At 60.6% G+C, this 10,108-nt stretch overlaps 1 protein-coding gene across 6 annotated transcripts; it reads left to right on the top strand.

Moving 5' to 3' along the window:
• Positions 1-229: 229 nt before the first annotated feature.
• On the top strand, positions 230-5,843 carry LCN12 (lipocalin 12). 6 transcript variants are annotated; one of them, XM_065529810.2, is made up of 10 exons: positions 230-966; positions 1,471-1,601; positions 2,169-2,330; positions 2,531-2,661; positions 3,110-3,246; positions 3,656-3,735; positions 3,804-3,920; positions 4,110-4,211; positions 4,571-4,673; positions 5,206-5,843. In XM_065529810.2, exons 4-10 carry the CDS (start codon positions 2,548-2,550, stop codon positions 5,402-5,404), a joined length of 852 nt encoding a protein of 283 aa, XP_065385882.1. In that variant the 5' UTR covers positions 230-966; positions 1,471-1,601; positions 2,169-2,330; positions 2,531-2,547; the 3' UTR covers positions 5,405-5,843. The 6 variants fall into 6 exon arrangements, 4 of the variants coding, with proteins under 4 accessions (XP_065385882.1, XP_065385883.1, XP_065385884.1 ...); XR_010581310.2 differs by having other exon boundaries at positions 230-337; positions 4,110-4,673; positions 5,206-5,330; XR_010581307.2 differs by having other exon boundaries at positions 4,110-4,673; positions 5,206-5,330.
• Positions 5,844-10,108: the final 4,265 nt, after the last annotated feature.

Below are 10,108 nucleotides of genomic sequence, written 5' to 3'. Positions count from 1 at the left end.
TCCCAAAGCGCTAGGCTCACTGGCGTGTGCCGCCGCGCCCGGCCCTCCCACCCCAGGCGGTGCTGAAGGCCGAGGTCAGAGCCAGGACTCCCCCGGGCGCCCGGCAGGTTCCCGAAGGCCCGCGTCCTGCAGGGCCCGTTCCGGCGCCGCCGGCCCAGCCGGGCAAAGGCACCTGCAGGGCCCTGATTGGGCGGCGAAGGTCACGTGCCCACCATCCACCAATCACGTTAGACGGGAGGAGCGCCACCTGTGACTGCCCCGCGGTGGGAGAGGGGAGGCGCCCCGAACCCATTGTTGTGGTCTGGATGCTCCTGCTGGGGACGTGGGGGGCACCGAGGTTAACGGCAGCAGCCAGTGACTACCTGGAGGCACACACAGACCCCCAGGGTGGCAGGAGTGGATCTGGGAGAGGGGGCATGGGGCCTGAGGCGCTGCTTGGAGCCCAGGGACGCCCCTCTGTGTCGAGGACTGCGCCCACCCGACCTCTGCTGCTCAGTCTGCGTGGGGCTCGGGCCCAGTTTTCCTCCCGCAGGGCCCTGCATGGGCGGGGTCAGTGGCGGGGTCTGTGATCCCAGATCTCCCCAGTGCCCTGCGATAAGACGGCCCCGGGAGGGGTGCCTGCTGAGCTGAGAGCAGGACCCTGGGGCGGCTGACAGCTGCTCCTAGGCTGGCTTGGGCCAGGGGGATGGTGGAGAGTCGAAGGCTCCTCTGGGGAGCTCAGGGGAATGAACAGATTATTTCCAACTTTTCTTTTCCTGGGCCAGCCTCCTGAAACGCTAGCATTGTGCTGGTAAGACAAGGCACAGCAAGCTGCCCTTCTATGTGGGCAGTGAGGCCTGGGACGGAGCCCAGTCCTGGAGTCCTGAAGTCCTGGAGGCCGGGTTCTGTGAGTGGCCAGGCTAGGGCTGCCACCCAGGGCAGGTTGTCGAGGCCCAGTACATCTCCTGGGATGAGCCCAAGTCCCTTGTAAGCAAGGCTGGGTGAGGGGAAGAGGTGGCCAGGACAGGGAATCTGGGGTGGGAGGGGGCGGCCAGGACAGGGAATCTGGGGTGGGAGGGGGCGGCCAGGACAGGGAATCTGGAGTGGGAGGGGGCGGCCAGGACAGGGAATCTGGGGTGGGAGGGGGCGGCCAGGACAGGGAATCTGGGGTGGGAGGGGTGGCCAGGACAGGGAATCTGGGGTGGAGGGGGCGGCCAGGACAGGGACCTGGGGGGAGGAGGTGGCCCGGGCAGGGGCTCACAGGCCAGGCACACTGTGAGTGGGAGGCCCTTGGCTCACCCTTGGTGACCCCGTAACATGGAGCCCAGCACCCAGAGGCTTCAGCTACCTGTGTGGATGGGAGGAGAGTCAGGAAGGGGACTCCACTCCCTAGCCCCGTCGTCCAAGGAGTGCCAGGGCAGCTAGAAGCCCCAAACCTGTCAATGCCCTCCCTGCCAGCCCTCTTTTTACATTTTATGTTTACATTTTTAGAGATGAGATCTCACTCTGTTGCCCAGGCTGGAGTCCGGTGGCACATCATAGCTCACTAGCTCACTGCAGGCTCAAACTCCTGGGCTCAAGCAATCCTCCCACCTCAGCCTCTCAAGTAGCTGGGAGCACAGGTGTGCACCAACACCCCCCGCTAATTTTTAAATTTTTTTGTAGAGATGGAGTCTCGCTGTGTTGCGCAGGGTGATGTCAAACTCCTGGGCTCCAGCAATCCTCCCACCTTGGCCTCCCAAAGTGCTGGAATTACAGGCATGAGCCTCTGCACCAGGCCTACCAACCCTTTCTTTCAGGCAGGGCCAGCATGGGGTGCCCACTCCCGTTAGTGGGGCTTCCCAGCCCTGCCCCTCTCTCTGGGCAGAGACTGCCTTTGAAATGCCCCCAGCCGTCCTCACCAGGGTGCCTGGGTGCTCTGTAGGCCCCAGCCTCCCTACTTGCCTGCTCGGGGCACCTCCACCCCGACCTCATGGCCACAGGGCCCCTCCCTGGTCCTGTTCTTGCGCCAGGGCCACGGCCCACGCTGTGGTTCAGGCATGTGCAGAGCCAGGCGGGGTGGGGCGGGGGGGTGGCTGGCAGGCCCAGGCCCTGCAGGGGGAATGCCCAGGTTTGGCCACAGCTGGGCCCTGTCCCTTATGGCTGCGGCAGGTCATGCTCTCTGCCTGAGATGAAACATTCTGTGACAGGGTGGAAGGCTGAGGAAGGCTGCGTGAGGCCTCTGAACCCCCAGCATGGAGCACTCAGAAGGGGGCTGAAGGGGTGCACGGCCTCAGGAATGAGAAGATGAGGTGGAAGGTGGACCTGGGGGCCCCTCCTACCCCGCCTGGCTGGAACCCAAGAGACCGTAGGTGGGTGGGTGGTACCTGAGGAGAGCCTGCACCACACAGCCCACCCCAAGCCTGCCCTGGGCACCACCTCTCCTGCCAGTCCTGAGGAGGGAGGCAGAGAGGCACACCCCCTTGGGAGGGGCACCTGCTGGGTACTTGCATGAAGAGGAGGGTCTCTGGGTCACCTGCCCATGGCCACTTCCTTCTCGCTGTCCCCGTAGGCCCAACAGCTGCCAGGATGAGGCTGCCATGTGGCTTGTGGCTATGGCTTTCCTTGCTGAAAGTCCTGCAGGGCCAGACCCCAAGCCCCCCGACACTCCCGCCCCCGATGCAGAGCTTCCAGGGAAACCAGGTACAGGGGTTTTGAGGGAAGGAGAAGCAGCCGGCTGGGTCTGAGTGCAGGGAGAGACTGGTGGCTGAGCAGGCCTGGGGATGCTGCCCAGAGAGGACCAGCCCTGCTTCCTGGAGGGCCCGGGCGGGCCCCCGACCTCCAGCAGAGGAGGGCCCAGCACAGACCTTCCTGGCACCAATTCCCTACCGTCACCCCCGCCCATCGCTCCCTCTGTGCGTGAGGGGAAACTGAGGCTTAGGAAGGCCGCACAGCCACTAGCCAGGGTCACCATGTCCCTGCCAGACCCAGGGTCGGCTCCAGTTCTTGCCAGTGTCCCTGGCGCCAGCCCAGCCGGGAGCACTGCTCTGTGAGGGGTCCAGAAGCTGCCAGAGAAGTCAGGAGGGGGCTCCTGACCTTGCCCACCGCCACCCCTGCCTCCCACTGCCCCTGCCCAACGCTGCCCCTGCAGTTCCAGGGGGAATGGTTTGTCCTGGGCCTGGCGGGCAACAGCTTCAGGCCGGAGCACAGGGCGCTGCTGAACCCTTTCACCGCAACTTTCGAGCTAAGTGACGATGGCCGCTTTGAGGTGTGGAATGCCATGACTCGGTGAGTGGCTCCCTGATGTTCCAAGCAGGTGAGGAGCATCCTGGGCCTGGGTCTCAGTCGCCAGTGGCTCAGGTGCACCATGGGCCCTGTCCCAGCACGGGCAGCGTCATGACTCTGGCTGCCAATGACAAAATCCAGCTGGGGAGTATACAAAGAAGTGTGGGCACTGGGTGCGCTGGCTCACGCCTGTAATCCCAGCACTTCGGGAGGCAGAGGCAGAAGGATCACTTAACTCAGGAGTTTGAGACCAGCCTGAGCAACATAGTGGGACACTATCTCCACTCATGAGGCTTGGCCACTCCCGCCATGGGTCCCTCTGAATGAGTGGCTGAAATCTCCTGGGGGGCCCACCTTGGCATGGAACTGCCAGCTTCCGGAGTCTTCCGCCTCCACCCGTCCCCTCCCACAGAGGCCAGCACTGTGACACGTGGTCTTATGTGCTGATACCAGCAGCCCAGCCCGGGCAGTTCACGGTGGACCACGGTGTGGGTAAGCCGGTCACAGGAGGGAGAGGCGGGGTGCTGACCTACAGGGATGTGACGTCTGTGCCCCCTCAGGGCCTGGGGCAGACAGAGAGGAGACCCGGGTGGTGAACAGTGACTACACCCAGTTCGCCCTGATGCTGTCCCGGAGACACACGAGCAAGCTGGCCATCCTCAGGATCAGCCTGCTGAGTGAGCCCCCCACCCCACCCTGGGCCTGTGTGTGGCCCTGGAGGCACCTCCTTCTGGGCTTCGGGTCAGACCCTGCCTCCCCACCCCGCCTGGAGTGACTTGGGGGCACAGATAGTTCAATCTCCCACCTACCCAGCCCCCAACCCCCTGCCAAGTGCCCAGACCCACGCTGGGCTCCCTGGGCTGCAGGCAGGAACTGGTTGCTGCCTCCCGGGACACTGGACCAGTTTTTCTGCCTGAGCAGAGCTCAGGGCCTCTCGGATGACAACATTGTCTTCCCAGATGTGACCGGTAACGTGGCTCGCCTGCGGGCATGCTGGGCATTAGGCACGGGGCCCGCAGGAGTGAGTTTGGTTGACCCTAGAGGGGCTGGACTCAGTGTCTGCCCAGGGAGCTCAGTCCCAGCCTGCACTCAGGGGTCTCAAGGCTCCTGGGTCCCTGCCCTCAACCCAGGCTCTGAGCCACCTCCTCCCGCCCCGGGTCCCCTGTCCTGGGCCGCCTCCTCCCGCCCCGGGTCCCCTGTCCCGGGCCGCCTCCTCCTGTCCCGGGTCCCCTGTCCTGGGCCGCCTCCTCCCACCCCAGATCCCCTGTCCTGGGCCACCTCCTCCCTTCACCCATCCCTACTCACAAGGAGCTTGGACTCATCCCAGGAGGTGCCCTGGACCTCAGCAGCCTGACCTGGGTGGCAGCCCCAGCCTGGCCACTCAGAGAACCTCAGCCCTCAAGGCCTGACTCTTCCTGTGGGAGGGCGAGGTCAGCCTGAGCCCCTCCTCTTCCTGGAGGGGTGCCCACCATGCCCTTCTGATTCCTGCCTCTGCTCCTTTACATGTACATAACTACATGCACACATACTCACACATGAGCAAACATGTACACACTAGCACATGCTTCCACGTGTGAACACCTCACGCACATGCCATTCACACTTGCACACATGCTGCCTACCCATGCACAGTCACACGTGCTGGTCTGCACACACCTGTACGCACCTGCACGCTCGCTATGCCAGGCCTCCTGGGTCTGCAGTGAGTCTGGGCATGGGGACAGACAGGGCCAGGTGAGGGGCTTCCTGAGGACCTGGGACTGTTGGCAGGGCAGCCGCTGTGGGTCACATCTTCTGCCCCTTCTCAGCCTTCCTCACCACCCCCTTCCCCTAGACCCGATGCTGGTCCCCTTTCTCCCTCCTTCTCCTCACCCAAAGCCACTTGCCCCTCCTTTGTGCCCTCCCTTGCTTCCTCCTGGGCTCTGTCCCCTGCTCCCATCCCGACTCCATCTCCCCCACCAGACTGGTCACCCCATGCCAGCGTCTGTTGAAGGATGAAGTAGCTTCTGCCCAGCCCGGACCTGCCTCACAGCTGCGTGAGCTCTGCCCTCCTCCACTCTCAAACCTGAATAAATGCACCATGCCCAGAGTCCCAGAGTGTGACCACTGTGACCTTGGGGTGGGCAAGGAGACAGAAGCAAGGAGACAGCTGACCCTGTAGGGCTGCAACAGCTCCTTCTCTGGGCACACTACGGCCCCCCAGCTGGCTCTCTGGCCAGTGTGTGTGCGTGTGTCAGTGAGGGCGTGCACATGTGTGTTCATGCGTGAGTCTTTGCCCATGGTTGCAGGTTGTACAAGGTCGTTTCCAGGCCAAGGCCCCTCCATCCCTGCCCCTTGGCCCTCGGCTATGGGAGTTCGTAGGTGCTTCTCCACCTGCACCCTGGTCAGCACTCGGGGCTGCCGTGCCAGATGCAGCCCCGGGAATGCTCAGACCCCGAGCTGTCCTAGGCAGCAGCCACTCTGTCAGGGAAGCTGGCCTGGAGCTACCAGGGCCCAAGAACAGGAGGAGGCCCTGGTGCAGATGCCCCAGACCTGGGAGAGGGGATGCAGCAACAAGCAGCCTCAGGCTGGAGCCTGCTGGGCACAGAGACACAAAAGATTTGAGGCCTCAACCCAGACGCCCACTCCCAGCCTGAGCCCCCCAACCCTGACTGTACACCCCTACAAGATGGCTACATTCGGACGCCCACCCCCACCGGCCAGCCAGAGCAACCCACTTCTCAGCCCTCTGATGTCTGTGTCCATCTCGGCCCCCACTGTCCTCTGGGCAGGGAGAGCAGGACACTGCCCAGGGCAGCTATGGACCCTAGTGGTCTCTGGCCTTGCTAGAGAGCAAAGAGCATCCAGAGACCCTCAACTTGGAGCCTAACCTTCACCCACCAGGAGCACCCGCTGCCCAGGAGCATGGCCTTGCTTAGAATCCTTCTACCGTCATGCGCACCTCCTGCTGGGCAAGCTGTACAGGATCCAGGCAGATTCTGGAATTGGAAGATGGACAGAGATAGCAGACAGACTGGACTCCCTCCCTGCCCTGATGACCCCAACAAGATGGACCCCCATAATCAACTCAAATGACACCAGCTGTGGTGCTTACTGCAGCCACAATTCAACCTTTTCTTTGTGTCTGACTCCCCAGCACACAACCCTCACAAGGGCAGGGACAGGCCTGCTTTGTCCATCACTCTATCCCACATCCAACATGGCGCCTGACACAGAGAAAGCTGCTGAATGATGGATGGATGGATGGTTGGATGATGGGTGGGTGGATGGATGGATAGATGAGCGAATAAATGGATAAACTGAAGGATGGGTGGATGGGTGTGTGAATGGACGGATGGGTAGATGGTTGGATGATGGATGGGTGGATAGATGGGTAGATAGATGGATGGATGGTTGGATGATGGGTGGATGGATGGATGGATGGATGTTTAGATGATGGGTGGGTGGATGGATGGATGGTTGGATGATGGTTGGGTGGATGGATGGGTAGATTAGTGGATAAATGGATGGATGGAGGGGTGGGTGGATGGATGGATGGGTAGATGTTTGGATGATGGATGGTTGGATGATGGGTAGATGGATGGATGGATGGTTGGATATTGGGTAGGTGGGTGGATGGATGGTTGAATGGTGGGAAGGTGAGTGGATGGATGGATGTTTAGATGATAGGTAGATGGATGGATGGATGGTTGGATGGTTGGATATTGGGTGGGTGGGTGGATGGATGGTTGAATGGTGGGAAGGTAGGTGAATGGATGGATGTTTAGATGATGGGCGGATGGATGGATGGTTGGATGATGGGTGGGTGGATGGATGGGTAGATTAGTGGATAAATGGATGGATGGAAGGGTGGGTGGATGGATGGGTCGATGGTTGGGTGATGGATAGGTGGATAGATGGGTAGATGGATGGATGGATGGTTGGATAATGGGTGGATTGCTGGATGGATGATTAGATGATGGGTAGGTGGGTGGATGGATGGTTGGATGATGGGTGGATGGATGGATGGATGGTTGGATGGATGGGTAAGTGGGTGGATGGATGGTTGGGTGATGGGTGGATGGATGGATGGATGGTTGGATATTGGGTGGGTGGGTGGATGGATGGTTGGATGATGGATGGATGGATGATTGTATATTGGGTGGGTGGATGGATGGATAGTTGGATGATGGGTAGGTGAGTGGATGGATGGTTGGATGATGGGTGGGTGGGTGGATAGTTGGATGATGGGTAGGTGGGTGGATGGATGGTTGGATGATGGGTGGGTGGGTGGATAGTTGGATGATGGGTAGGTGGGTGGATGGATGGTTGGATGATGGGTGGGTGGGTGGATAGTTGGATGATGGGTAGGTGGGTGGATGGATGGTTGGATGATGGGTGGGTGGGTGGATAGTTGGATGATGGGTAGGTGGGTGGATGGATGGTTGGATGATGGGTGGGTGGGTGGATAGTTGGATGATGGGTAGGTGGGTGGATGGATGGTTGGATGATGGGTGGGTGGGTGGATAGTTGGATGATGGGTGGGTGGGTGGATGGATGGTTGGATGATGGGTGGGTGGGTGGATGGTTGGTTGGATGATGTGTAGGTAGATGGATGGATAGTTGGATGATGGGTAGGTGGGTGGATGGATGGTTGGGTGATGAGTGGGTGGATGGATGGATGGTTGGATGATGGGTGGGTGGATGGATGGGTAGATTAGTGGATAAATGGATGGATGGAGGGGTGGGTGGATAAATGGATGGATGGATGGGTGGGTGGATAAATGGATGGATGGGTAGATTAGTGGATAAATGGATGGATGGAGGGGTGGGTGGATGGATGGGTTGATGGTTGCGTGATGGATAGGTGGATAGAAGGGTAGATGGATGGACGGATGGTTGGATAATGGGTGGGTGGATGGATGGATGGTTGGATGATGGGTAGGTGGGTGGATGGATGGGTAGATTAGTGGATAAATGGATGGAGGGGTGGATGGATGGATAGTTGGATGGACGATGATTTTTTGCTCTTTTTTTCTTGTGCTCTGGATGAGGAGGCTGAGGTTGAAAGCAGCAGTTTGGTTGTGTCTGGATTGGGAGACATTCTATACTGTGTGGTCATGAGGACACAAGCCTGGTGTCAGAAATCCTGGACCACGGCCTGGCATGTATTAGATTTAACCCTGGAAAGGTTGAGAGTGAAGGTGGCTGTCTTTTGGCAGAAAGGGCTTGTTGGGTGTTCCTTCCTGAATATGTCAAGGAAGGGTCCCTCCACCCTGGAGTGGGGGTCAGACACAAGGTCCCCCAGAGCAATGGCCTCACTCTCTACTCTCTTACTCCTTCTCCTCATCACTCCTCCTGCTGGGCCACGGTGTCCCCATGGGTGAGACTCACTCTGCAGGACCAGGACCTGTGCCTTCACCAGCCCAGGGCCTGGGCCATGCCCTCACCCGATGCCTGGCTGCAGTAGGGGATGGCTCCTCTGTGGGGTCCAGGCACAGGACCCAGGCCAAAAGAGAGGAGTGGCCTAGAGAGGCTCAGCTTGAGAAGAGAGCCCTACCCTGCCCCTGACAACCTAAGACAGACTCTGGAGGCCCCCTTCTCCCTCTTGGCCTGGCACAGCCTTTGCCGGTGGGAATCCTTTTCAGTCCCTCTGCATAGATGGGAAAACTGTGAGGTTCAGGAAGGCTGGCTGGGCTCTTGGCAGGGTCACCCTGCCCCTGCCAGCTTCCCTTCCCCAAGGCAGGGAACATAACCCCGGCTGCAAGAGCATGACCACCATATGCAGGTGGGAGCCACTGCCTTCCTGGCACCCAGCTACACCCTCCGGTGGTGGCCAGCTCCCTGGACAAAGGCACAAGCAGAGAATAAGACTCCTCAACAGTACCCTCCTCTTCCCTGGCAGTGTCTCTGCAAAGCCCAACACACTCCCCTTCCCTCCACATCAATTCCTGGCTGGGGAGACAGGAGATGCTGCCTAGGCCTGTGTTCCTTCCCAGCTTCTGTGGGGAGGGTGGAATTCAGGCCTGGCTGGATCCAGGGCCCCAGCCACCCCCTTCTGCTTCACTGGCCCTGGCCAGAGTGGCTGTGCCATCCCACTGGCCACTTGGCTCCCACCTGGGTTGCAGGATGGTCTCTCTCCCAGAAGTCTTCAATCCTGGATGGAGGCTGTGTCCCCCCATCAGTAGCCAGGGAGTCCCTCCACACAGCCCTCCGTCTGTCTTGGACTCCAGCTACCACAACCCCCCTCATCCCATCGTTCCTGGGGTGACACAACTCTCTCTGGCCCTGGTGGTAGCCCCTGTGTGAACCTCCTCCCCTCAAGTCCCCCAGGGGCACCAGCACTTCCCGGCTGAAAGCCGTTTCCCGATGTCTGCATGAGGGGACGGGGCTGGGAGCAGGTGGCGTGGAGCCGAGGCCAGGCAGGTGATCCAGGAATGCCTGCCGGCGTGTGAGCCCAGAGGCCTGGGGCTGGACACTGACCGGAGAGGGCGTCTGCCTGCCCACCTGTCTGCTTGCTGGAGTCAAATCAGGCTGACCCAGTGGAGTGGGGTGTCCTGCTGGCCCCTATCCCCATGTCCCAAGCACAGCAGCCCAGGCCCCTGTGGGTGGCCAGATTGAATCTCTTTATCCTGGCCTGAGTGGAGCCGCTCCCAGGTCACCATCTGGGCCTGCTGGGCCTGGGAACAGCCTGTGCCTGCCCCTCCCACAGAACAGGGTCAGTGGGGTTGGGAGCAGGTAAGTTCTGGTGGGTGAAGGGGCTGGACCCAGGGCTGCCTTCCGTCCCTCCAGTGGTCAACACCACCTCCCAGATCAGGCCCTGCTGTGGCAGAGGGGGCCTTTCCCCGAAGGCCAACTGTGGTCCCTCTCAGCCTTGTCCAGGGCC

The sequence above is a fragment of the Macaca fascicularis genome, chromosome 15 (assembly GCF_037993035.2).
Source record: "Macaca fascicularis isolate 582-1 chromosome 15, T2T-MFA8v1.1".
Classification (NCBI taxonomy): domain Eukaryota; kingdom Metazoa; phylum Chordata; class Mammalia; order Primates; family Cercopithecidae; genus Macaca; species Macaca fascicularis.
Note: the sequence above shows the minus strand (reverse complement) of the source record. Positions and strands in the feature narration are given on the sequence as shown.

Excerpts from the sequence above, each read along its gene's own strand:
- LCN12 (XM_065529810.2), top strand. The coding sequence starts at position 2,548 with ATGAGGCTGCCATGTGGCTTGTGGCTATGGCTTTCCTTGCTGAAAGTC. Across the intron at positions 3,921-4,109 it reads CCTCAGGATCAGCCTGCTGA|GCAGGAACTGGTTGCTGCCT; the intron begins GTGAGCCCCCCA and ends CCTGGGCTGCAG. Across the intron at positions 4,674-5,205 it reads TCTTCCTGTGGGAGGGCGAG|ACTGGTCACCCCATGCCAGC; the intron begins GTCAGCCTGAGC and ends CTCCCCCACCAG.